The sequence below is a fragment of the Bubalus bubalis genome, chromosome 4 (genome assembly GCF_019923935.1).
Source record: "Bubalus bubalis isolate 160015118507 breed Murrah chromosome 4, NDDB_SH_1, whole genome shotgun sequence".
In the NCBI taxonomy this organism is placed as follows: domain Eukaryota; kingdom Metazoa; phylum Chordata; class Mammalia; order Artiodactyla; family Bovidae; genus Bubalus; species Bubalus bubalis.
Window position 1 is genome coordinate 128,596,111 of NC_059160.1, and position 27,950 is coordinate 128,624,060.

The 27,950-nt window shown below is 45.8% G+C and overlaps 2 protein-coding genes across 4 annotated transcripts in view; one reads left to right on the forward strand and one right to left on the reverse strand.

Moving 5' to 3' along the window:
• On the forward strand, positions 1-27,659 carry LGALS8 (galectin 8). Of its 3 annotated transcripts, none has more exons than XM_006075503.4 (11): positions 1-442; positions 2,934-3,081; positions 13,196-13,284; positions 14,172-14,382; positions 15,835-15,954; positions 16,891-16,947; positions 17,775-17,801; positions 17,924-18,046; positions 18,538-18,626; positions 19,523-19,688; positions 22,471-27,659. In XM_006075503.4, exons 2-11 carry the CDS (start codon positions 3,037-3,039, stop codon positions 22,618-22,620), a joined length of 1,077 nt encoding a protein of 358 aa, XP_006075565.3. In that variant the 5' UTR covers positions 1-442; positions 2,934-3,036; the 3' UTR covers positions 22,621-27,659. The 3 variants fall into 3 exon arrangements, with proteins under 3 accessions (XP_006075565.3, XP_044797992.1, XP_044797991.1); XM_044942056.2 differs by lacking the exon at positions 1-442 and adding an exon at positions 496-749; XM_044942057.2 differs by lacking the exon at positions 17,924-18,046 and having other exon boundaries at positions 14-442.
• The window catches only part of HEATR1 (HEAT repeat containing 1), a 51,017-nt gene continuing 48,464 nt past the window's right edge, over positions 25,398-27,950 (reverse strand). Inside the window, exons 44-45 of the mRNA XM_044942055.2 lie at positions 26,683-26,791; positions 25,398-25,701 (exon numbers count right to left, since the gene is read on the reverse strand). Of these exons, the coding sequence (XP_044797990.2) occupies positions 25,613-25,701; positions 26,683-26,791 (198 nt within the window). The 3' untranslated portion in view covers positions 25,398-25,612. The remainder of the gene's footprint in view (positions 25,702-26,682; positions 26,792-27,950) is intronic.

Below are 27,950 nucleotides of genomic sequence, written 5' to 3' on the forward strand. Positions count from 1 at the left end.
TGCGGCGTCCACACCGGTGCTGGAGGCCGCGCACACGCAGGCGGAGGGAGCAGGTGGTCCCTCCTCTCTGCCGCACTTCCCGGCCCCTCAGTCCCGACTGCAGGAAAGAGTCTAGGAATTTTGTAAACACACTCTGCCCCCTCCCTCTCTGCCGTCCCGCAGCAAGCCGGTCGCGCTCCGCGTCCCCAGGCTGTGCAGGAGGCCCAGCCCGGTGGCGGGCAGCATTGAGGCCGGGCCCCCAGCCCAGCGGAGCCGGGAGCGCGACCCGGACACAAACGCAACGCCGACGGCGACGCCCGGGGCGCTCGAACCGGGAAGTGGCGGCGGACTGACTCCTCTCGCTTCCGGTCGCCGCCCGCGCGCGCCCGGCCGGGAACGCGGACCACGCGCCGCTACGGACCGACAGCTTCCAGTGCTCAGCGCCTGCGACGCCAGTCCCGGGGTGAGTCGTCGGGGGGCTGTCGCCGCGATGGGTGCGCCGGCCGAGCAGGGGGCCGGGCGTTTTTGGCCCTGCGTCAGAGTCAGACGGCGGGACTGGCTCCCGTCTCCCCGTCTCGCGTGTTGTCACCGCGGAGGATCCGGCTGGGCGGCGGGCATTGCCCGGCGCGCGGCGCCCCAGGGATGAGTCGCGGTCCCGGGTCGCGGCCCCCGGGCCCTCGGCGCTGGCCCCGCTGCTGACCACCCCCTCCTTCGGGGCTGCCTTCGCACCATTGACCTCCCCGCCTGGGGCTGAGCGCCGCCTTCACTCGGTGGGATCGCGGTCGTTTCCTTCCCAGTGTTTTAAATTAAATGACGGGCTCTTCAAGTTGAATGGCAGACCTCCTTGGTCCTCCCGGACTCTGAACACTCTTTTTGTGAGATGCAGAGTCATTGACTGTAGGATTAAACGTTAGGGAAACGCAAGTCCTTTAACTGCTTCAGCATCATGATGGCTTCTTGGGATGCGAACCAAGTGTTAATTAATTAGAGCAGGACTCGTGCCTGTGGATGTTTCCGGGAATGATTGGTTTCACACGGGCCTATGGCTTAAATTGGATCACTCTCTGGACACAAGTAAATTCTGAATGTGGCCGTGGAATCTCTGTATCCTTTCTTTTTTGGTCTTGTTGATACTTCCCGAGTTTGATGGTGCAAAACAAAAAGTTTTGAGATTTTTGACTAACGTAGCAAGTTAATAGATTGCGGTCACATTTATAAACCAAGAAGGATACAGTTGTGTTTTTTTTTTTTTTTGCCAACTTTATTGGGGTATATGTGACAAACAGAAATTGTATATATTTAGGGCATAAAACTTGATGTTTTGATTACACCCACTTATTTCTTACAGATCTTTGATCAGAAATTAGGGGGACCAGGATGAGTGTTACTAGCTAAGTTAGGTGATTACGGTGTCAAAAGATAAGTGCCGGTGTTAGCAGTTTGGGCTCTATTCTCTCGGGCATAGCCCACTTCCAGGATACTTGAGTTTGTTTTCGTAGTTTCTTTCTTACAGTTTCCTTGTGTGCCCACCTACACTCCCTCTCAAATGCCAGCAATCATGTGTTGAATTCTCATGCTTCACATCTCTGATTTCTTCTTGAAACCACATCTCTCTGGCTTCCTTCTTTATTAAGGGCTCATGTAATTACATGGGGCCCACGAGATAATCGGAGAAGGCAATGGCACCCCACTCCAGTACTCTTGCCTGGAAAATCCCATGGATGGAGGAGCCTGGTAGGCTGCAGTCCACGGGGTCGCTGAGGGTCGGGCACGACTGAGTGACTTCACTTTCACTTTTCACTTTCATGCATTGGAGAAGGAAATGGCAACCCACTCCAGTGTTCTTGCCTGGAGAATCCCAGGGAAGGGGAAGCCTGATGGGCTGCTGTCTATGGGGTCGCACAGAGTCGGACACAACTGAAGCGACTTAGCAGCAGCAGCAGCACTAGATAATGGAGGACAATCTCCTTGTCTTGACATCAGCTGATTTGTAACTATAATTTCACCTACAAAATCCCTCTTGCTGTAATTTAACATAACCACTCAGTTTGTTACATCCAGCGTTGGAAATGCAGTTTTTTTTCTTAATAGATTCAAAGTGATAGATGTGATCAGTGTGTATTGCCCTTTGGTATAATGATAGAATAAGTGGAAGTAAAATGTCAGAAGCTTTAGTTCTGTTTCTCTTTTAGTTCTCCTTTGTCTTCAGGTCTTCCCTGGAGCTGTTAAATGTGGTACTGATGGGTCCTTTTATCTTGAAAACTGTTGCTGATCCTCCACACCCCACTTTTTTTCTAAGCCACAGGGAAGTTAATATTTGAGGCATTGGATTTTTTTTTTCTTTCAACTTGTTTAATTTGGAGGAGGAAGAGCATTCCCTTCTACTAATAACAATATATAAAACTTCTAAAGCATGTGCTATTCCATTGTTTTATTTATTCATTTAATCTGTAGAATAAACCTGTGAGGTGAACACTATTATTATTCTCATTGTACAGATGAGAAAGTTTAAGTGAATATCTCTGATGATTTATAGGGGTATTTCCTACCATTTGGTTTAGTATTTTAATAATAAGTTTTTGTTTTTGTTTTTGTTTTTGGCCGTGCTATACAGCTTGTGGGATCCCAGTTCCTTGACCAGGGATTGAACCTGGGCCACAGCAGTAAAAGCCACTAGCCACTGGGAACTCCCAGTAATAAGTATTTTTAATAAAGTTTCCAAGTTAGAAATGTTCTACAGATATATTTTTTAAATTTAATATGTCCTGTCCTCATAATACAAAATTATTTAGTAGAGTACATTTGATAAGAGTTGGAGTCAGATCTTTGATTGTAATAGCATCCTGTTATTTGATAAATATCAGTAAAATAATTTATATATTTAAAAATAGTTATAATATGAAGGAAAATGGTGTATGCTTATTTTTCTTTCCCTCTCTTTTGATTTTACATAGGGCACGTGCCTCGGCTTCAATCTGGGAATTCTTTAAGTGAAACGTATTTAAAATCTTAGACCATACCCGGAAGAGAGCCCAGTCAACAATAAGGTGGAAGAGAATGATGTTGTCCTTAAACAATCTACAGAATGTCATCTATAACCCGGTAACTGATCTCCACAATCACTTTTTGCCTGTGACAGTGTTGAGAGCAAGTCCAAAGAGTAATATCAGATTGGCTGGAAAGTTAGTTCAGGTTTTTCAATAACATCTTACGGGAAAACTCAAATGAAGTTTTTGGCCAACCCAATAATTACCTGGGAGATAGTGGAGGACAGAGGAGCCTGGCATGCTGCAGTGTAAAGAATCAGGACATGACTTAGCGACTGAACAACAACAAATAATTACTCATTGCAGGGGGTGGGTGGGGGCAGAAGTAAAGTTCAGTAAACATAAATGGAGCAGCTGCTATGTGATGGAATTGCAGTGGGTGCTGACTAAAAGCCATTTCCAGCCCTTGCAGCCCCACAGATGCTTAAATTCAATATTCAGCTCTCCTCTCAGTACCCACAATTCGGCATCTGGGAATTCAGCCAATCGCCAATAGATAGTACGTATTTACTGAAAAAAAAAAAAAAAATCCAAGTGTAAGTGGATTCAGACCTGTGCAGTTCAAACTGTGTAGTTCAAAGGTCAGCTGTACGAGGTGATGAGACATGCTGTGAATAAAGAACATGGAGGAAGAGCAATGGGAAAGCCACTCTGATCTTGGTGGGAAGAAGACTCAAACCATCATAAGATGTAATTTCCAGAGGGAATGGATTTCTTTCTGTACGCATTTTCATTTTCTTTTTTAACTAGACCTGTTCGTGAGAAGTTCATTTCTCAGCTTTCCCTCTGCCTTTCAAATCCTGCTTGTTACTTGAACAGGGGGAATGTTCAAAGCCAGTGGTAAGGTGGAGAAGGAGAAAAACTAATAGTCTTGTGTGAACCTCAGGCCAGTTCAGGAACCCGTGAATGTAATTGCTAGAATTTCAGTAATGAACTGGTTTAAGTTCCTGTGGTAGGAGAATCTTTAGAAATGTCTAGTTTCTATATGTCCGAAACTGAATCTTGAATTTAGATCCAAGACAGAGTTGCTGCTTGTTTGGTTTGCTTTTGTTTTTTTTTGGTAAACCCTCTGTAGGAGATTCCTGGTAAGAGTCCTTCAAGTAAAGCCTTCAGCCAGTCTTATTAGTGTAAGTGAGTTCAGTTTTTTGTTATTTTCTTTGTAGCTCTAGCTCTTTTTTTCCCCCTAATGTTTACTGTCATTGTGTAAGAATGAGGTACAACCACCATATAAAGCAAAGTCAGTTTTGGAAGAAATAGCCTTCACTTCTAGTAGGTTTAAAAAGGAACACTTGCTGAACACTTGAATTTCTAGGTTTAAAATGTCAGCTAGACATTTTAAAAGATTTTGTGCATCTCAAGAATTAAAAACATCTCAAAGTTGTAGACTTGACTTTCTGCAAAGATTGAAAGAAAAAAAGAAATACTCTCCCTGCCAAGGGGAACCGAAATGTAACCCTTGCTCAAGCCAGGAGGGGTGGATGGTCAGGTTAATGTTCAGCTCTGCCCTGCATCACAGAGACACTTTATTTGAGTGTTATTTAGAAAACAATTTTATAACCTGAGATCTTCGCCTGTCTTGATACTAGCGCACCGATGTTTGCTGTGGTTTCTGGGGTTAGCACCCTCAACTGCAGAGTTGAAACAAAAATCAGCTGACGTTTCATTTCCTGAGGACAGGGCACTTGGAACAGATGCTGCATTCAGGACTCCTGGTGCTGTTCTGAGAATGGTTCATGACAGCATGTTTCCAGAGTAGATATCTTCCTGCATTCTGGGTATTTCCTTAGTGATCAGTTCACTCAACTGGGAAGTGTTGATGGAGTTTCTACTATACTCTTCATTCAGCTTGTGAAAACACAGAACTGCTGTCTTTCTATTTTTATCTCTTTATATTTCTAACATTTTGGTCCACGTGTATTGTCTCTTATATGTTAAATTTCAGTTCCTACTGATATGAATTCTGTTCATTCACATCAGTAAAGAAACATAGAGCTAGTTTTAAGGCATTTCTTATTTTGAGAGCATGAAGTACAGAATGTGTCAATTATAAAACTGAAGCTTCTTTCAAAATTATTTTTTAATACATAATGTTTTTTTGAATAATATATTGGTTTGGCCCAAAAGTTCATTCAGGTTTTTCCGTCATGTTATGGAGAAACCCAAATGAACATTTTGGCCACCACACTTGTCTGCATGGTTTGCTTGATTGTATAATTTCAAAAGTATAACTATTTCAACAATGTATTCCAAATACAGACGCAAACTGGATTGCTTTGGGGATGTTGAATAGCCTTCACAAGGGCTTTGTCTTGGTTTGGGGCAGCTGCCACCAGCTAAAACAGTATAATTAAAATCAGTTCAATAAAAATGACTTAAAATATATTTAAAAATGGTGGTAGACAAATTCTGTTCATATTCACTCTTGGAAAAGATTAAGTCAGTTGTATAACTGGCCTGTATAATTTTTTTCCTATTTAGTATATTTCATCGACAAGTTCAGTTGATAGAATTCCAAGACTTAAGAAAGTCAGGCTCACTTTTCTTTCCACTCAAATTGAGTGAGTAATTTGGAAGACAGTATCTTCATACCAGAAGTTCCTTCAGTGAAATCTCTTGTTTGGCAACTCAATAATCTGCTTAAATATTTTATTATTGTTGTTTATAGAGGTCTTAGGATGTGATCAGGTGTGAGTTGAGAAGTTATTTAGAAATTAATCCATTTGGTTCTCGCTTTTAGTTAACAAGCCATTTGCTAATATTAATCCCACCCTGAAAAGCTCATGATTCCAATTTCCTTAGGGACCTTACTTCCACATTGATTCTTTTTTCCTTAGTATTCTAAGGACCTCCCTTTCTACCTTGCAGTTTAACCTTAAAACACAAAACGATAAAATATCTTTTTAATCTCTGAAGATCCTTCCTATTTGTTCCCTTGTTCTTTTGCTAACTTCCTTCCTGAGACAGTCGATTTCTGTTGTCTTGATTTCTGCACCATGACTCTGCATTTTGATTTTTTTTTTCTGAATCCTAATTTTTTTGAAATTCCAAGTTTATATTGGCATATTGGTGATTTACAGGGTTGTGTTAGTTTCAGGTGTATAGCACAGTGATTCAGTTATAAATATACACATATCCATTCTTTTTCAGATTTTTTTCCCATGTAGATAATCACAGAGTACTGAGTAGAGTTCCCTGTGCTATATAGTAGGTCCTTATTGATTATCCATTTTGTAAGTAGTAGTGTGTGTATGTTAATCCCAAGCTCCTAATTTATTCCTCCCTGCCCTCTTGTGTTTTTACCTGTAGTTTCATTTCTTTCTTGTCTTTTTACCACTCTCGTCTTCAGTGTCTCTCTTTATTTCTTTGCTGTCTTTTCAGTTCATTCAGTCGTGTGCAGCTCTTTGTGACCCCATGGACTGCAACACACCAGGCTTCCCTGTCCATCACTAACTCCCTAAGCTTGCTCAAACTCATGTCCATCGAGTCGGTGATGCCATCCAACCATCTCATCCTGTGTCGTCCCCTTCTGCCTTCAGTCTTTCCCAGCATCACGGTCTTTTCCAGTCAGTCAGTTGTTTGTATCAGGTGGCCAAAGTATTGGAGTTTCAGCTTCAGCATCAGTCCTTCCAATGAATACTCAGCACTGATTTCCTTTAGGATGGACTGGTTTGATCTCAGGGACTTCTCTATAGCTCAGATGGTAAAGAGTCTGCCTGCAATACAGGGGACCTGGGTTCAATCCCTGGGTCAGGAAGATCCTCTGGAGAAGGAAATGGCAACCCACTCCAGTATTCTTGCCGAGAGAATTCCATGGACAGGGGAGCCCGGCAGGTTACAGTCCATGGGGTCACAAAGAGTCAGACGCGACTAAGCAACTGACACACAGTTTGATCTCCTTTCTGTCCAAGGGACTCTCGAGTCTTCTCTAACACCACAGTTCAAAAGCATCAATTCTTTGGCCTTCAGCTTTCTTTACGGTCCAACTCTCACATCCATACATGACCACTAAAACCATAGCTTTGATTAGGCGGACCTTTGTTGGCAAAGTAATGTCTCTGCTTTTGAATATGCTGTCTCAATTTGTCATAGCCTTTCTTCCAAGGAGCAAGTGTCTTTTACTTTCATGGCTGCAGTCACCATCTGCAGTGATTTTGAAGCCCAAGAAAAGGAAGTCTGTCACTTTTTCTGTTGTTTCCCCCTCTGTTTGCCATAAAGTGATGGGACCGGATGCGTGGTCTTTGTTTTTTGAATGTTGAGTTTTTCACTCTCCTCTTTCACTTTCATCAAGAGGCTCTTTAGTTCCTCTTCACTTTCTGCCATAAGGGTGGTGTCATCTGCACATCTGAGGTTATTGACATTACTCCCTGAAATCCTGATTCCAGCCTGTGCTTCATCTATTTCTGTGTTGACTGATCACCTTTTGAATATGTGTACAGTTTGTATATCGTTCTGTGACCTCCAGCTCACTTAGATGCCCTGCCGGCCCTTCAGGACTGTGAGTTCAAAACAAAACTCCCATCTTCTTTCCAAACCAGTTTCCCTTTTGTGGATGTCCATTTCTTTCAGTGTCCTTCCATGCTGCCAAGCCCCCAACAGTTTGAAGTTAATCTGTCGTCAAAATTTTAAATTCATTTATCCCAAATTCAAATGACTTTTCCTTATTATTATGTTAAAAATACAAAGAAAAGATATGTACAACGTTTTTAAAATTCAAGCAGTATTTCAGGATTTCATTAAAACATAAATTTTCCTTCTACCTTGGTGCTCATTTACCCTCCCTAAAGGTAACTTTTCTACCAGGTTTTTGTATATCCTTCCTGAGACTATATGTGAATATCCAAGAGTGAACATATGTTGTGTGTATCACCTTTTGTATACTGTTTCTTTACATGCATGTATCATATTGGATAAGCTGTGCTATACTGTGCTTTATTCCATTTAACACATTTTGGAGGTGTCAGCATAGAGTTTCCTCACTTATTTTAGTGGCTGTGTAATTTGCCCACTGTGTGGATGTACTGTGACTTATTTAACCAGCCCCCTGTTAAAGGGCTAGATCTATTTATGATTATCCAGGGCTGTAGTGTACATCCTTAGAGCTGCATCTTTGTGCACATGTGCTAGTATTTTACAAGAGAAATCTATAAAAGTGGAATCACTGTGTCAGAGAGTATGATATCCGTTTCATTATCTTTTGGTGGAGGCAGGAGTGAGGTCTTCCTTCCTTATTTTTCCATGTTAGAGACATTCCCTTTTTGAAATTGACTTCTTTGACATGACTGCCCTGCTCTGTCAGATCCTTCTTTCTTCTTTCTTTTCTCACTCCCTGCATTGAAGTCTCCCATATACCCTCAGTTGTAATGATTCACCAGCTCAGTCATGCCTGTGGCTGTGATGTGTCCCAGTGAAAGGATGGAGAGCAAAAACCACAAAGGGAAGAGGCACATGGGGCCAAGTCCGGGGGGAATTGGAACAGGATTTCAAGGGTATCCTGCCAGTGGTGTCACAGGGGATGGACTTAAATCTCCCAGCAGCTAGCTGTGACCGTGTGACATTTTCTCTACTAGGGAAGCTCATTAGAGACTCACCACCCGGGGTCTTTATTGGGAGATGTTGTGTAGATAGCATCTGCCTGCTGCTGCTGCTGCTAAGTCGTGTCAGTCGTGTCTGACTCTGTGCAACCCCATAGACGGCAGCCCACCAGGCTCCCCCGTCCCTGGGATTCTCCAGGCAAGAACACCGGAGTGGGTTGCCATTTCCTTCTCCAATGCATGAACTGAGTGAAGTCACTCAGTTGTTTCCTACTCTCAGCGACCCCATGGACTGCAGCCTACCAGGCTCCTCCATCCATGGGATTTTCCAGGCAAGAGTACTGGAGTGGGGTGCCGTTGCCTTCTCCGTAGCATCTGCCTAGCAGGTACCAAAACTCCAGACTCCCAGCAGGAAAGCAGGTGTTCAGGATAAGTCATGTTTGCACAAACAGTTGAGGTGGGTAACCCCCCCTTATCAGTTAGGGTGGTGGGTGCTCTCCCTAAATTCACGTTTCTTGGAAGGAGGCCTTTCAAAGCCAGCAGCCAGGTCTGCTGTGTTGACACCGCACAGCCCGTAACTGACCACCATTGAGACTTTGCTCCTGACTTCCTCTCTCAGTTTGTCTAGTATCTCTCATTTCATTAAGTCATCATCTTTTCTCTGAGTGCTGAGTCTTGGCCATTCACTTAATGTTGGTCCTGAGTCTCCCACTCCTTTCAGTGTATTTCCCCTTAGATGTCTTGCCAACCTTTCACACTAAGGGTGTTCACAGCTAAAGTCGTCATCTTCCTTCTGAAATTTGTTTCTTCCACAGTTTTACCATTTTAGGTGGGGGCCCCACGTAGACAGTTTTCTTTGATATAGCTCAGTGTTTATCTTCTCCCACCCCCACCCGCTCAGCATCTGCTGCCATTAGCGTGGATCAGGCTCTTATCTCTCCACGCCAGGCTTACTTGCTGCCAGGCGGCCTCCCCGATATTCCCCTGCCCACTGGATTGTTGTTCCCAATGCCACTTTTGTCTTGTTACTCTAACGTCTGTCTCTAACTCTGTCTTTAACTGCTCCCTTACTGTTTACTGTCTCCCGGATAAGTTTTGTCTTTCCCTGCCTCTCTGCCTTCGTAGCTGGACATTTCTACCTGAACTGGCTTCCTTCTCCTTTCTGCCTAACCATACTTTTTCCCCAGGTCACATCATACCTCATTCATCAGCTGTGGCCACCTCAGTTACAGCTCTTTATATATTTTTCTGAAGCATTTATTCAACACTTCCTTCCTGCCCCATTTCTGGGAAGATGCTGACTTGGCCAGGGCTGGTAGTTGCAAAAACAGAAGCCAGCTGCTAATTTGAGCAGAAAAGGAATGTATTAAGTGATGTCAGCAGGCTGGACCAAAGAACCAGGCTTGTCACCCATGTCATCACAGACAGCAGCCCGAACCGGGCTCAGGGCTGTCTGCGCAGCCGACCGGCGGTCCTCTGCGCCCTGGCAGCGCCGGCGCCACTGCTGCCTCTGGCCCACGTGGAGCTGCTGCCCCCTCGGCCCGAGTGAGCACGGCAGGATTCTGGCTGCGGCTTGTCATGACGTCCAGCTTAGAGTCTGAACTGGGGGTGCTGACGGGCAGATCTGCATCGTGTGCCTTCATCACAGCTTGGATGAGGCTCGTGTTCATAAGATAGAGGGTTTCCCATCTGGAAGGAGGTTCCAATTCGAAAAGCTAGACAGAGTGTCACGTTTCCACTAATCATCTTTTGGAGGGTATCTGACTTCTTCCCAGATGTATCATCAGCTCCTCCTGGATGGACGGAACTCATACTTCTTTCCAGCTGCAGGCTGCCTGACCCAACCCTGGTGTAGAGCAGACATCTGATAAATGACATAAAAAAGGCAAAGCAGTATGAATCAGCTGGGATGTTCAGGCAGGTTAATGCCAAACCTGAGTAAGGCTTAAGTTTATGATACTGTCTCCAGTGTGTTCAGGTCTGTATTGTATTGTTTCATGTAAACTATTTGTGAAACATCAAAGCCTCAAAGCTTGGAATTGCCTTGAAAACAGCACCCTTCTCCCTTTCCACAGGAGCCTATTTGTGAGGGAGTAAGTGGGCTGAGGGGCTTTTGTTTCCTTCACATGGTCCAAAAAAGTTGAGTATTGCTGATGGCTCAGCAGGTAAAGAATCCGCCTGCAATGCAGGAGACCCTGGTTCATTTCCTGGGTTGGGAAGATCCCTTGGAGGAGGAAATGGCAACCCACTCTAGTATTCTTGCCTGGAAAATCCCATGGACAGAGTGGAGCCTGGCGGGCTACAGTCCATGGGGTCACAAGGAGTCAGACATGACAGAGCAGCAGCAGCAGTGGTATTAATATAAATTAGGGTGCATTCCTAAGTAGAAAGTATTAATATGGAAAACAAACAGCAAATGGCCCAAATTTATAGCACAGTTGTTTCTCAGACTGATACAATAAAAAAATCTGTGGTAATAAACATTATAAATGCTTATTATATAAATCTGGAAAATATACAAATATATAAAGAAGAAAATTAAAATCTCATTCCTCAAGAAAAGTGTTGTAACAGTTTTGGCTTACTTCTTTAGTGTTTTCTCTTTCCTTTTTGATGTTTATTATTAACTTGGTTGAGACCACACTGTATGGAGTTTTGTAGGCTGCTTTCTCACTGATAATTATTTCACTAACAGTTCTGTGTTATTAAATATTCTGCATAAATATAAGTTGTGCTCAGTTGCTAGTCATGTCCGACTTTTTGGGCTGTAGCCTGCCAGGCTCCTCTGTATTCTCCAGGCAAGAATACTGGAGTGGGTTGCCATTTCCTACTCCAGGGAATCTTCTGGACCCAGGGATCATACCTGCATCTCTTGTGTCTCCTGCATTGGCAGGTGGATTCTTTTACCACTGAGCCACCTGGGAAGCCCAAATATAAGTTGAAAATATAAAAAAAAATTGAAGTCACAAAAACGGTTCTCATTTTATTAAGAGATATACATCATGAAAGATGCTGCTGTTTATTCTTGCCTGTGGCCAAGAGACTTCCACGTTCTCTATACACAGAAACCATCCAGTCTGATGTGTGGCTGTGGCCATGCTCTACACATCTGTTATATTTTTCCTTTTCTGGTTTGATGCCCCATTCATCTCCCCCACGCTGCCCCCAGCAATGGCTGTGACACCAGATGGTCACTGGCTTTGGTGATTTCTTGTCCTACTGCTTAAGGCAGCAACACTCTGTTCAGCAGCTGTTTAGTTGCCATGCCTCTATGTGAGGCCTGTCAGAACCCAGTTTCCAGAATGGTGAGAACTCATTCATTCACCAAGTGATTGTAGATCATCGTCTGACCTCTGTCCTGGGGGTGTAAAGATGATGGCTGGGTCCTGCCCCATGCAGCTCAAAATCTAGGCATATGTTTGCACAGGAACAGAGTAATGAGTACCATGATGACCCTCAGAGGGGGCTGACTCAGTTGGCCCAGGGAGTCCGGAAAAGGCTTCACACAGGAGATTGTGTTTGAGATGGGATTATATGGCCTCTTTTGTTTCATTTCTTACTTCTTGACAATCAAAGCTACCTTGATCAATTTTAGCGTAGATGTCATAACCCAGGTGAGCTCGGTATGCTGGTATGCTGGCGTCTGGCCTGCTTGTCTCGGTCGGTCAGAGGCTCCAGATGGAAATGGGATGTGGTTGGGGTGCAGGAGATGCAGCCACATAACCAGTGGTCAGGGAGGATGGTGGAGCCACCCAGGGGAGGGGAGTGAGAAGATCTGATCGTGTGTCAGGCCCCAGACAAAAATGCTGGGTTCCAGGTGAGGAAGGGGCAGGTGGGAGACCTGAATCCTGTGTGAGAACCCCTGTCAGGGCCCAGGCCTGCACCCTGGACCAGGCGAGGTCTGTAGATCCCATGTCTTGAGAGACCCACAGGCACCCTGAGTGCATCCTTCAGACCGTGCAGGTCTCTGGTTCCCATGGGGGGTGCAGTATGGAAGCCCAGTGGGTAAGGTAAGGCACCCAGTCCCAGGTATGGTGGAGTGGCTTAGTGGAGTGCTGTCTGCAGGCAGTGTGTGCTTGTCATTGTCTTCTTCAGCACTAGAGTAGGGCCTGGCCTGGCCTACATCATGTTGGGATCATCCGTGGAACCTTAGGAAAAACAGAGGGGCAAGGTGTGGCATTTCATACAACCCTTTGCCAGATATTCCCAGGTGGCTCAAGTGGTAAAGAATCCGCCTGCCAAGGCAGGAGACTCAAGAGACGTGGGTTCAGTGCCTGGGTTGGGAAGATCCCCTGGAGGAGGAAATGGCAACCCACTCCAGTATTCTTGTCTGGAGAAACCCATGGACACAAAGCCTGGTGGGCTACAGTCCATGGGGCCACAAAGAGGCGGACACTCTGAGCACGAACACACGTTCCAGCCAGATAAAAAGTACTGGAAATAGAATGTGTCTATTTCTAAAGAACCCAGAGTGGTTTGCGGGTGTCCTGCTGTCTCTAAGCTATGTTGTTCCTGCTCAGCTGTTTGAATGTTGAGGACTTGGAAAAATGCTAGGGTCTGAGCAAATTCATGGGCAGCTTTTAAGAGTGTAGTCCTTTGATTTTGTAAGTGACCATTTGTTAAAATTATTTTTCCTAGGTAATCCCCTATGTTGGGACCATTTCTGAGCAGTTGGAGCCGGGAACGTTGATTGTACTACGTGGGCATGTTCCTAGTGACTCGGACAGGTAAAGTCATTGTGTTAGATGAGAACACAAGTAAAGTGCGTCTTTGTGATTGTGGGACAACAGCAAATAATGTAGGAGAGACCATCTGGGTACTTGAGGCTGATTTTGCTTTTACAACAGCCTTGGCCAAGGTGCTGAGGAAACTGGAATGAAAAACTGAAATACAGGTGATTTGGATTTTTATTGCTGTGAGTCTGACTTTAGTGTGCAGAATTAGAAACACAGCTAGTGGAGGGAATTGTGGTCAGATGACAAGGACGTGGCCTAGTTACAGTGTAACTTTCGCACAGCATCTCTTCAGACCTGTCCAGCTGGTTTTATCTAATGCTTGCCTTGGGCACAAAGTCTGGATGAGCAGTATCAGCTGGAGTTGGACTTGGCTCTGTATGACTGACGCCCGAGTAACAGTGGTTTAAATAAGAGGCGAATGTGACGTCTAAAGGGGACAGCCCGACAGCTGAAGGCCGTGCCATCGAGCTGGCAGAGGCAGGAGCCCCTTCCTGCTCGCACCCGCTGTCCCAGGGTGATGTCTTCTTTCTCACGGTTCCTGGAAGCTGCGACTCTGGTCCTCACGTTGTGTCTGTATCTGCCTGGGTCCATATGTGGTTTTTGGGGGGAAGATTTGGGGTGGACAGGAGACAGATGTCAACTGACTGTTGAGGCTGTTTCCTGTAGTTTTCCGTGAATTCTTCCCTTCCACCCCGTTGGCAGAGCTTGGGACTCCTGGGCCAGCCCTCCTGCAGGGTGGCTGGGAAATTAGGTGCTTATTCTGGGCCGTTCAGGCCCCCTGGGTGCGTGAGCAGAGGAGTGGACAGGGGTCAGCAGGCCTGGGTTTCCACGTGGCCACCTTCCTGAGTCCCCACATGGCCCATCTCTTCCCTCCACAGGTTCCAGGTGGACCTGCAATGTGGCAGCAGCGTGAAACCCCGAGCGGATGTGGCCTTCCATTTCAATCCACGCTTCAAAAGGGCCAACTGCATTGTCTGCAACACTCTGAGAAATGAGAAGTGGGGCTGGGAGGAGATCACCTACGACATGCCTTTCAAGAAAGAGAAGTCATTCGAGATCGTGATCATGGTGCTGAAAGAGAAGTTCCAGGCAGGTTTTGGAGGGTGGAGGTTGACTCCTCACTCATGACAGTGAGCATGAGGGAAGCCCTTCACACACGTGAACTCGCCCATACATCTCCTAATTCCAGAGAAAGGGTTTGGCTTTATAACTCTCCTCAGAAGTAGGGCATGGCGGGTACCTTCCCTTGAGGTGGGAACAGCCTGGCTCCTGTGTCCCTGCTCATGTCACCATGCAGGTCCAGTGTGACTGAATCTTTGCTGGATTGTTCTCCTTGCAGGACTGAGTTCGTTCTGAACTGGCTCAGGCTTACACTGATGATGGAGAGTTAACTGCAGGCACTAGAACCCTGAGTGTGGGGGAGTCTGAACTGACAGACACATGGGATCCTGGCGTTGGAGTCGGGGCCAGGGGGTTGTTCAGTTCCGTCCTGTGCTGCCTCGTCCCGTAGGATCCAGAGATTCTAACCAGAGGAGATCTTAGAAAGCCCACGTATCGTCAGGACTGCTGAGCACTTTATCCCTAGTGTGTGCAGAGGTGGAATGTGGTCCCGAGGCTGCTCCAGCCTGTGGAACCTCCCAGAGCAGACACTTGACGGCACAAAGGGAAATGTCCCACCCGAGGTGCAGACCCCTCTGACCTTCAGAGCCGGCTCCCACCATCCCTCCTCCCCAAAACCTCCCCCTCCCCCCATCCCTCCCTCTTCTGGCTGTTGGAGTCCTTGTGTCTGTATAATTTTTTTTTTAACACCTGTCTGTACTGTTGTGCTTTGGTTTTTTTTTCCTGCCTTTCTTTTGCCTTGCATCGGGATTTGCAGCTCCCTGAGGTCTGAGACCATATTGTGTTCTGCGTGTCTTCCTGACACTCCATACACATGTACTGGCATCTGGGAGGGAGGAAGAAGGAGCCCGGAGCACTGGTGCCCTCTCGGTCAGGCACTGGGCTGGAGTCTCACGAAAGGGACAGGGTCATCTCCCAACAACGGCGTCTGGAGGGCGCATGCTTCCTGCTCACAGATAGGAATTTCAGAGAACTTGGGTCATTTGCCTGGGTTCATTCATTCAGCAAATTACCCAAATGTGTGTGGAGCACCTGCCTCATGCGGGGTGGTCTCCAGAGTCTGGTCCTCAGGACAGCAGGGTGATGAGGTCGTGGGGCAGGTCTCTGCCAGGGCTCATGGGCACCCAGGTTGTCTCATGTACAGGCCTGCTACACACGGGGATGCGGTCGTGTGTTCACCGATGTGTGATCCGTCTGGAGAGAGTGTCCCTGGTGCTCAGTCAGATGAAGAACTCAGAGGAAGTTAAGAGTGCCGTCCGCTGTGGTTGCTTTCATCACAGTTTGGACAGACGTGTCATGGGGAGACCTGTGGGAAAAAGTCTCAAAATAAATCTGAGTCAGCAGATTTAAACTTGGATAAATTAATAAAATTCATTTATTAACTGCTTTATTGGAGGGGGCTGTTGTTTTCTGTTTGTCCAGGTGGCTGTCAATGGAAGGCATACCCTGCTGTATGCCCACAGGATCAGCCCAGAGAGGATAGACACGCTGGGCATTTACGGCAAAGTCATCATTCACTCTGTGGGCTTCAGCTTCAGCTCGGTGAGAGCCCTTCCATAGGAGGCGGGGGGAGGGTGGTCTGGGGGTCTTCTTTGGTGACATTTTCTGATGAAATGGTAGGAAACATCTTTAACTAACATCATCTGTTGAGATGAAAACAGTGTAAATATATCCCTCACTAGTGTGTTAATTTCTTAGAAGTAAATATTCGGACTGCTGCTGCTGCTGCTGCTAAGTCGCTTCAGTCGTGTCTGACTCTGTGCGACCCCATAGACGGCAGCCCACCAGGCTCCTTTGTCCCTGGGATTCTCCAGGCAAGAACACTGGAGTGGGTTGCCATTTTCTTCTCCAGTGCATGAAAGTGAAAAGGGAAAGCGAAGTCGCTCAGTCGTGTCCAACTCTTAGCGACCCCATGGACTACAGCCTACCAGGCTCCTCCGTCCACGGGATTTTCCAGGCAAGAGTACTGGAGTGGGGTGCCATTGCCTTCTCTGAAATACTCACACTAGTAGAATGCTAATCATTGACTAGAGCTTTATTGCCTGTAGATGTCAAATCTAGCATGGTTCTAACAAAAAACCCGAAGTGATAACCATGAAACAACCAACCAACCTTTTATAGCTGGAGTGGGGGTATATTTCCTTGACGTGGGAGTACCGTGGAGTAGTTCTCTCTAAAACTGTTTCCCAGCAGTGGGATGTCCAGTTGAAATTGCTAACCTGCCCTCCACAAACAGTAAAACAAATTACAGTCTCAAGACTCTGATTCATTCGCTCAGAGTCTTCACACTTGTTCCTACCTCTGTAACTTTTGTCAGTTTGGTAGTAGGAGAAGGATGCTAATGTTCCTGCCTTTTTAGATATTTTGGATATTTGCATATTTTCCATGTTTAGTACCATTATGATTTTTTTGATATGTCAAGAAGATTATATTTACAATTCTGATGGATGTTAAACATTAATCTGAACTTTTTTTCAGGATTTAGGAAGTACCCAAGGATCTACTCTGGAACCGACAGGGATAAGTAAAGAAAATGTAAATATTAAATCTCTTAAAGTTTAAAAATGTCTAAAAATGTTTAAAAATGTCTTTTTTAGTTGCCATGTAAATTTGGTGGCAGGCAGGCTGAGTTTTTTTTAAGTTATGTTTTTAATATGAAAACTTACATTTTTAATATGAACACTTACATTTTTAATATGAAAACATGTTTTTAATGTGAAAACTTACATTTTTAATAATATGCTGGAAGTTGAAAATTGAGGCATATACTTCAGGGTGCCGGTTGCATTAAGTTTTGCTGTTTAGACTCTGATCTGACCAGTCTCCACCAATCTCATGTACAAAAAACTCTCTTAACTGCCGAGTAGGGCTGGCAGGAGGTGTTTCTACCTAGTGAGCACAACCAATGCATCAGTAAACAACTTCCACGTTTCCACTTGTTCCCCATGGAAACAAGTGCAGTTCAGACCTTTTAGCTGTTATTAGTGGAGAAAAGTGAGGCCTTAACTGATCTCAGCACATTCATAAGCAGACTCTAATCTCAGCATCTGGGGAGCACCCTGGAAAGAAGTAAAACATGTTTGACCCTGTGTGTGGCCTTTGGAAAATGCTTAGCTCATGGTGGAGGTTACAGAATTCAGACAATGAACTGGACAGGCAGACTGTCTGCAGCCTGCGTGGCACTCTGCAGCTCCCTGCAGGTGTTCAGAAGGCGCCGGCACCCACATGTCCCCTGCCCAGGGCTGGGCAGGCCCTGCTGCCCCAGGCTCTGAGTCGTACAGCCACGAACATCTGATTGCTCATGTTATACCGTTTATTTCTTGCCTGTCACACATTCTCCTTTTGTCTTTCTTTTTCAATAGGTACAAAAGCCTGGCGGGTCACAGCTTGTAAGTATTTTTGCTATATAACATGTGGAACCTTTTTATAAGAATGTCCAGGAAATGAAGTTTAAACCTTGGAAGACAGTTTCACTTATTCCATACCTTACTGCAGAACTGTTTCCCTACAGCCTAGTAATAGAGGAGACATTTCTAAAATCGTCCCCAGAACTGTCTACACCAAGAGCAAAGGTTCGCCGGCCAATCACACTTTGACTTGCGCCAAAATACTACCTACCAACTGTTTGTCAAAGGTGAAGAGCCAAAATTTTCCTAATTCTGTGTAATGAGTTAAGTTTTAGTTAGCTGGTTGCATAACCTCCACCCTCAGTCCACGCTCGAAGCAGCCACTTGGCGCTGGCATTGTGTGTCATGGACGGAGAGCAGGTCCCTGAGGCCCGAGTGTGTTTCCGTAACTGCCCCCGCCTCGGCCGCCTCCCCTCCAGGCTGGACACAGAGCACGCGCCAGACCCCAGCCGAGGTGACTTCTCAGAGGGCGTGTCGGAGGCTCAGGGCCCTCCCCACATCCGTTCACGTCATGGTCTGAAATAGCCTCACGGAGAGTCTGCTGGGAGCCGGCACAGTGCTGACGGCCGGGGACCCCCGTGGGACCAAGGCAGACTCATCTGTCCCTTCACGGGGGTCACAGGGTCACAGCCTTTAAACATGTCCCGGTGTCTTCAGGCAGTTCTCCCACAAGATCTCTCTCTGAGGTTGCCTGGCACTGACTGGGGTTTCTTTGCAGACTCTGCCGTTCGTAGCAAGGTTGAACTCCTCCATGGGCCCTGGACGGACCGTCGTCATAAAAGGAGAAGTAAATACAAACGCCAAAGGGTCAGTATCGTTAAGTGACCTTAAAAGTGCAGCTGCGGCTGTGTGTCTCTCACCCTGTCACAGCAGGCTCGTGAGGTGCAAGTCGGGCTAGCATCATAAGCTTCATTTGAAAAATAAGACAGTTAAAGCCAGAGGCAGTTAGACTGCTAAGGACAAAGTTGGTGGCAGAGCCCTAGGCTTTTTGTGGCTAGACAGGAGGGTGGCTTTTTGTCCACAAGGCACGCCCTCGCCTTGAACTGCAGGGCAGCCTACGAGAGCAGATCAGTTTTGTCAGGACTCCTCTTGTCATGGACTTACAAAATTCCTACTTTGATAATCTTTTCCAGAGATGTCCAGAGTTCTGAAAGTTTGAAGTGAGAGCTATTTTCCCGGGTGGCACTAGTGGTAAGGAACCTGCCTGCCAGTGCAGGCGACATAAGGCTCAGGTTCAGTCCCTGGGTTGGGGAGATTCCCAGGAAAAGGAAATGGCAGCTTGCTCCAGTATTCTTGCCTGCAGAATCCCATGGACAGAGGAGCCTGGCGGGCTGCAGTCCAAGGGTTTGCAAAGAGTCAGACACGACTGAGCATGCACAGTACCCTATGAAGAACAGGCTAACTTGTAAATGTTGAGAGAGCTTCTGCTTTGGAGGGACCCTATTCCTGTGACAGATGTGATCCTTCAGGTCACTTATTCTAACCCAGTAATTTCTTCCCAGTAGGATCTATAAACACTGATTTTTAAGCTTTCCATATTTTCATTTTGCAAATAACATACTTATACCAATGGTATACTGACTCACAATTTTAAATACCACCTTCGGTGGCATTCCTGGGTCTTTGAGTTTAATCCTTATTGTTAAAACGGCACCCCTCTCTTCTCCTTGGCTAATTAATTTTTTCTTTAATTCTCTCAAAAGCTTTACTGTTGATCTGCTATCAGGAAAATCCAAGGATATTGCTCTCCACTTGAACCCACGCCTGAATGTGAAAGCATTTGTAAGAAATTCTTTTCTTCAGGAGGCCTGGGGAGAAGAAGAGAGAAATATTACCTGTTTCCCTTTTAGTCCTGGGATGTACTTTGAGGTGAGATGATTATCTTCTTTGAAAACAGTACAGGAAAAATAATCCTGGGGGTAGGGGTAGGATAAATTGTTCATCCTGGGCTTCCCTCATAGCTCAGTTGGTAAGACTCCACCTGCAATGCAGGAGACCCTAGTTCAATTCCTGGGTTGGGACGATGCACTGGAGAAGGGATAGGCTACCCACTCTAGTCTTCTTGGGATTCCCTGGTGGCTGAGCTGGTAAAGAATCCTTCTGCAATGTGGGAGACCTGGGTTCAATCCCTGGGTTGGAAAGATCCCCTGGAAAAGGGACAGGCTACCCACTCCAGTATTCTGACCTGGAAAATTCCATGGACTGATACTCCATGGGGCCAAAAAAAGTTGGACACGACTGAGCGACTTTCACTATTTAAATCAAGTACAGCTTAATATGTGGAGCTTGTGTGTGGTTTTGTTTAGCTGGAGACTGTTATTTTGAATGCCATTTTGTAACGTAGGTAATCAGCATAAACGGCCAAGCCAGTCGAGTGCCACATCATTTACACTGGAATTATCTCATGTTTGTTTTCATGATGACAGTTTCTGTGTAGCCCCTATTAGTTAATAGGAATTTTAACAGGAACCTGGTCTCAGGGCTGAGTAACATGTTGAATCCTAAGTGACCACGAGGACATGGGAGCCGAGACTCCTTGCCCTGTCGTCTTGGTGACATGCAGCTGAGGTGGCAGCACTTTCTAAAGCGATCCTGCTTGTGCACCTTCAGAGAAAGATGCATTTAGACCATCAGGACTTGAAGGCATGTAGTCCTGAGCCCCCAAAGGCGGAGTATCACAGCACAGCCTTTCCCCAGGTGTGCTTCCAGGCTGCTGAGCCCAGTCTCCTCAATGTGTCGGATGCCATGTGGTCACTAGCTCACGTGACTGACTCCTCATGTGGTCACTGAGGGTCACTGATTTCGGTCATGCCTCTGCATTTTAAATTGTCACGTGCTCTGGACAATTCGAGCTTGCCAGACTCCTCAGAGTTGCTGGAAGCATGAACATCAGGCTGAATAAAAGGTGGCAATTTGACACTAGTTTTATTAGTAAGTTCCAGTCTAAGGCATGCCCTGGTGTGTGTGGGGTAACAGACAGAAATGAGCCAAGCACAGGCTTCTGAAAGTGACGGATACTGGTTTGGGATTCAGAAGGATGTGGGTACACTGCATTTTTCGGATGTTGCGGACGTATGGACAAGTCGCTGGAGGTGGGAAGCGCGGCCCCAGGGTTGCTGACTTGGCAGGTGTCAGGGTGTGTGGGTGACGTGGGTTCACTAAAGGAGCGGTGGATGCTTTGGAAGAAGGTCGAGGATTGTGTTTGATGACTGGGAACTGGTGTCTTCTTTTTTGACCCGTTTGAGCCCCAAGTTTGGGACTACTGCATTAATATGAAAGAGGACAATAATAAATTCTCTTAAATAATCTTTTCCTGGTTTTCTACTTCAGGAAGGGTAATTGACGTCATGTTGGATCATTGTGGTTTTTTGTGGTGCTAATTTTTTTCATTTTAAAACTGTCTTTTGGTTCTTTAACTTCATTTGTGAGCTCGTTTTTTATAAATTCAGTTGGCACAGTAACGTGTCCAGCAGGCTGTGGGCCACTTATCTCCCATTGTTAACATGCTGGCTCTCCACTTGCTCTGATGTCCCGTAGAAACTGTTTCCACAGTGTCTGCCTAACGCCAGCCTGTTTTCCCTTCTGAGCTTGTTGGGGTGGTGTGTCCTCTGTTCTGTGGAGATTGTTAAATGTTCACCAGAGAAGTCTTTCTGCCTGGTTCAAACTTGGGTTTCAACTATTGTGGGCACAGGACCCCCAGTCACGGATAGCTCCCCCAGTTCTCTACATCACCCTTCGGCCTTCATCTGTGTCAGTTACTGCTGTTATCCGTGGAATTTCCCCCTTCCTAATCTCCCCCAGCAGTCATTTCTACTAGTTGTATCAAAAGAAAAAAGACACTCAGTTTGCTGCTTTTGAGGATCCAGACTTTGTGCCTCCGTCTGCCTCTGGGGCGGAGGCAGGGCACGAGGGGAGAGCCGTGGACTCGCCCCGCTGAGCTGTTCAGTGAGGGTGGAGACAGGGTGGAGTGAGTGGCTGGACTGGCATGGGGGATGGTAGCAGGGAATAGGTTGAGGTGGACGGGAGATTGTTCTGTTAACTCGGAAGGGCTAACACCAGTGATGACTCTGAACCGCATCTCTGCCAGAATGCAGAGGTTCATAGAACAAGGAGCTTTGACCAGCGTTACAGAAACAGTGTGCTGAGCGGGGGTGGCAATCAGAGTCACCAGGCAGCTGTGCAGTCCCCTCCAGCTGCCCTAACCCTCTGGGATTTCGTATTTTCTGAGCTGCCCCAAACCCAAGTTTGAGGCAGAGAAGTGAGGACCGAAGCCCCTGGGTTCCTAGCCCATGGGCAAGAAGCAGCTCGCTCTCCTTCAATTGAGTTCCCATGTGTCTTGAGGAAGGCGACTTCCCACTTCACTGAGAGCCGGGGCAGGAGCGGGTGCATGCGGGGCAGGAGCGGGGGACCGAGCGACCAGCGGGCCTCAGGCCACAGTGAGGTTCCAGGCACGTGAGAGCCACTTCCCTGAGTGGGACAAGGCAGAAAGTGCCGCCACCAGATATGCGTTCGTCAGAGCTTAGAAACCGTGGCAGGGTGTCAGCGCTGGCAGGCTGGGAGAAGAACTAAATGGTGTACTTTTTAACACTCTGTGTGCAAGACACAAAACCTTCTAGAGCCTGGGGAACCCTCGTGTGTGCTTTCCTTCCAGATGATAATTTACTGTGACGCCAGAGAATTCAAAGTCGCGGTGAACGGTGTCCACAGCCTGGAGTACAAGCACAGGTTTAAGGAGCTGAGTAAAGTCGACACGCTGGAGATCGACGGCGACATCCACTTACTGGAAGTGCGGAGCTGGTAGCCGACACGAGGGCTGCAAATGCTGAAATACAGCATGACCTCGGTAACACTGGCCTTGGTAAAATGGCTCTATCATGACATGCTTTATTTACATTGTTAAAGTCCTCAAGTCCCGCTGGGTGTGCTCAGTCCCTGCCGCGCGCCTTGCCGAGCCGAGTGAGAGGACGGATGCGACAGTAGTCACGGCCATTACTCTAACAGGCTTTCCTGCTCTCTCCTCTGCAGCTTGCTGCCTCGTTTAAACCTACTTTGCATTCAGCAAGTATTTAGGAAGTGCCCACTGCAACAGAGAAAGCCAGCCTGCACTGAGCATTTATCTTCTCACGTGTGGTGGGAGCCAGGGATACACAGTGGGGCGCGTACGTTCCCTGCTCTGCCAAGCCCTGGGCCACTGTTGCTCCTTCACGCTCTAGACTCACCAGGGACTTAGAAGAATTAGTCTATTAAGTCTCCTAAGGGCACAAATTTATAGGTGACGCTTCCTCCAGTGCTGGCTCAGGGTTTGACTGTATCCCATAATTGGGAGGTTTGATGTTGATTTACGTCTGGAGATTTTCTTTAGCATGATAAAATATCTAGCTCTGCTAGTTGGAAGCATTACCAAATGATTAACACTTTGAACTCTAAACGCAGCACAATGATAAAGGCAAAAAGCAAAGCAAAACTGAACCAAATGGTGTTGAAATTAACGACGTCAGTCTTAAGGCCACTGATTTCTGTACCAGTAAATGCATATTTTAGAATATTGGAGTTTCGAGTGAGCCAGAGGTCTCCTATGCACAGACTCTACAGAGAGTGTAAGGTAGACAAGAGACGGTCTCAATCTGTAAAATGTCTGTGGGTAACAAAGCAGTGTCAAGATTAGATTTAATGACTGTTTATAAAGCAGGCCCTATCAGTAAACTACAGCAGCCGAGACCAGTGAGTGGAGAGGCGCTGGTATTCTGCCCCTGGTCAGTGCAGACCAGCACTGCCCCTGCCCGTCTGAAGACGGGTCCATCATCATTAGTGACGGAGATCAAAACATGGTTCTGCTTTTAGTGATTAAAATCAGAACCTGTATCAGCAAGTCAAACTGTTGCATTTCTGTAATTTTTGTCTATTATTCTTTGAAGCAAGTTTGGCAGAAGTTCTTTGTAGAATTCTCACAGGTCAGATCTTGTTACAGGGAATTTCAGAGGTTTGTGAGTGGGGGAGGGAGAGAGCTAGATCAGTCGCATCATTTTATCATGTTAAATTGCTGGGCTGAATTCTGCCAGGATTTGGGGATATTTTCATAACAGTTTGTGGTTAGGTATTATTTGTATCCATATATTGCAGAAAATACTATTACCAATCTTACTCCTAAAGGTACTCAGTGTGGACACTTTTAGCACTTAATTCTTTTCCATCTTTTCATGTTAATTTATTATGCGGAGTCTCACCAAACTCAAAAAAAAAAAAAAAAATAGTGGAGGTGGGGATGTTGGGAAAGCTGTACAAGGCAAGAAGGGTCTAGAATCCCCAGGGTTATTTTTTTCCTTCAGAAAAGAACATCAGAGGGCCTGGCAGATGGCAGAAACTGTGGACCACTTAGAAAAAAAGAGAAGCCCCCTTACCTTGTTTTCTTTAATTCTTAACCACAGTATGTTTTCCTTTTATGTGGACAATACTAAGACAGTTCTTTGATAGAGTAAATATAAAATCTTAAGATCATTTTTAGAAAATAAGCTGGTACCATTTATTAATAAATCCTGTTGTGACATTTCTTAAAGAGAAATATGCACTCCTAGCAAGCTCTGTCTCCAGGCGCAAACCAGCCTTCTGCTTGCGACAATTCCACACTAAATTTCTATATTAAATTAGACCAAGGGCTTTCAGACTTTAACAGAGCTATGGAACAGTTCTTAGATGCCTTAAATTTTTAAAAGGCATCAATTAATGTCCTAAACAAAATAAAGGCAGATTTAATTCGGCTTGAGCGTTCACTTTCTAGCTTCACCATGACATGGTATAGAGAGAACTTTAAAGCTTTGAAAAAATTCTTTTATTTACTTTATTCCTCAATTCTTGCTTGGTTAACTGCCAATGGAAATGTGAGCACATCTAACTGGAGGGGCTCCTTCTTGCCACTGAGTGTTTCAAGGCCCTGGCTATTTGTAGGATCATTGGGTGTGGTGGTTCTGTTAACAGTCTATTGCCTCTACCACTCCACCCTACCCCCAAGAGACTGAAGGATAAAGGACAGTCCAGAGTAGAAGATGCATTCCAGAACTACCTGCTCTGTGGGGCACACACAAAAATTAAGACTGAAGTGTTATCCACCCAGAACAAAAAGTAAAAATCCAGTGGCTTCAGGGCTGAAAGCATTCTTGTTGGGTGCTGAGTAACTGTCATTTTCTTAAAGAGCTACTTTGAGTGAAATCCCTGACATGGATACCATGCAAAAGCTATCCTTTACCACGAACATTCAGGTTTTATAGTCCAAATGCAGGTTAGCTTTGGATGCTAACATTAAACATGTATGTAGTGGCAGTAACATCAAGAGACTGTAATCGGTGCTGGGGCTTCCCCGATGGTTTATCGGTCAAAGAATCCACCTGCGATGCAGGAGACCTGGGTTTGATCCCCAGGCTCGGGGAGATCCCGTGCAGGAGAAAATGGCAACCCACTCCAGTATTCTCACCTGAAGAATCCCATGGAAAGAGAAGCCTGACGAGTTACAGTCCAAAGGGTCCCAAAGACTGAGCAACTGAGCACACACTACACACATAATCAATGCTGAAACAAACACAGCAGTCTGTATAAAAATACCACGTATCATTTACTCTTTGTAGATTCTGTACAACCGGCAGGAAAGGCTTCTGTGGTCGCATAGATCAGGAGGGAATTTTGTAACGAAGTCCAAGTAGGGTTAAGGCACCAAAAGTAATATGGTCCTGAACACCCAGAATAAAGATATGAAAGAGCAGTCTGATCCCTGAACAGAGTACGAAATACCCAAACCCAGAGTTTCAGAAGTAGCTCTGGAGAGGCTCTCCCAGGATGGTTTCCAGCTGCTGGATGGTCTTCTGGCACTGGTGCTCTACCTCTTCACATTCATCTAAAAAAAAAAATCAAGTCAGTCTTCCTGCCTTGGTTCTCGTCAGCCTGGTCTGCACATCCTGCTCTCGCTGCGAGTCCCTAAGTCAGGAGAGAAGTGAAGCACAGTGCTGAGGCGGAAGCCATCCTGAAGTCCCTCCTGCCTTTCTCCTTCCTGCCTGCCTCCCCTTCTTACGGTCTGGTCTTAGACTAGGGAAGTGGAGAAAGACCCCAAATAGTGGTGCACAAATGAACATTCCAGACACCTAGCAATGCTGCTCTGTTTAGTCATTCACACAGCCCCCTCCCGCGGCAGGGGGGAACAAAGGTGCAGGCACCTGGTTGGGGATGTGCAGTGAACGCCCAACGTGAAAGCATCAGTCCTTGCCTCCGCCACCCCTGCTCGTATCTGTACTACTTCCTGGGCTGCATGGTAGCACCATGCTCACTCTGCTCTGTGTGCAGAGCTGCACAAACCTGAACTTCAACCCCAGTTCCACCTGTCACACTTGTTATCAGATTACTTAATCCTGTTAAAGCCTCTAATTTTTTCCTTTATTAAAAAAAAAAAGGGATACGGGCATGTGCCTGGTGAGGATTAATGAGCTCATCCACACAGAGTACAGAGTAAGTGCTGGGCATTAACAGTGCTACTCCATTGTATCCTTAGTGGCACTGGATGTTTTGATATAATAACCCTGCATCTGTGGACCAAAATATTCATTCATAGTCATGTATGAGGTTAAAGCAAAACAATATTATAGTCTGTACTGTCAGCAAAAAAACACAAAGGTAAAGACAGTATGGATTATGCTGTAAACAAATCTCAAATGATGAGGAGGCATTTGCTTTCTAACTGTTCCCTCCACCCCACTCAAAACAGGAGCTCAGCCTCCAGGCAAAGGGCTGGAGCCAAGAGCTCATCACAGTCTCTCCAAACGCACATTCCCACTGGGCACATTCCCACAGAGGTTTAATTACTTCTTAGAAGTCTGGGAATTACCTTCCATCAATTCAGCTAAGAACGGAATGGACTCTGGTAACAAGACGATGTAATTCTCTCTCAGTTTCTCAGCCAGTGCTAACACAGTTATCAGAGCAGCAAATCGAACCTGAGAAGATGGAAGAACCATTTTTTTTAAAAACCAAAGAACTATTACAGCTCTGTTTGTTAATTTATGATCTAACTTGAGACATGCTCTGAATCTTAAACTGTTATTTCACTCTCTCCATTCAAGCTTCATCTTAGCATACCAGTTCATTTAACAGTTTGAGACCTGTTGTATAACATGGGCAACCTTGTAAGTCACAGCCTTTCAATCTGTGTTCTAGTACTGCAGGCCTTTCATTTGAATTTTTTTTTTTGTAACATTTTCCTTAAACAAAAACACTAAAAAAAAGCCACATGCAAATTGGAGTGTGTCACCAAACGTGACTGCACTGGAGCTGCTGGCTGGCCTGGCTGGTGCCCACCTGGCGGGCGCGTGTCCCCAGCCACTGCAGGCAGGACTCCTGCCCTCAAGCCCGACTGGGGTCACCATGTGGCGGGGTGAGGGGCGGCATGCTCCTCAGCCTGACTAGAAGACACTCACTGTGTCGTAAATGTCCTAGTTTTGGAACTTAAGATTGGAGTGCTGCTCACATGTCTTGCCTGTGACAAGGAACCCAAGCAGCTGTTTGCTTTGTTAGTCATTCACTCTGAAACAAAAGCCATGTTAGTCCTCTTTCTGGTTTGGGGTAATTTAAAGAATATCTGGATACAGCAAAGTGAGATATTTAAAAACATTTGTAACTGCCTATGTTCAATCAGGATTTTCCTGATCTGGTACAATCAAAACATGTTACAATAAATCTATTGCAGAAACTTTGTAAGAACCTACAATTTAAAATGTAGGGGTACACTGGAAGAGCCTCATTGTTTCCATTACTTCCAAAAAACTAAATGTTGTGAAATTTCAACCAATAAATCTATTAATAAAATTCTGCTTCGGTCTGATTTATCCACTGAAATTCCAGTGTAATAATCAGCTTGCGAAATGGTGATCCATCACTAGGACAGCTTGAAAACTTTAAACCTCCACACATCACTTCCCCATGCTGATGCACGTTATTCCACAAAGTCCTAGGCCGGAGATGTGTATACAACAGGATAATACACTGCTCGAACTCAAAAGGAATGGTCTGTGGACAAACACAGCATGTGTCTGGGGGTACACTGACAGGTAAATGGTGCTTAAGAAACACGAGGAACTAAAGTCTTGACAGTATTTA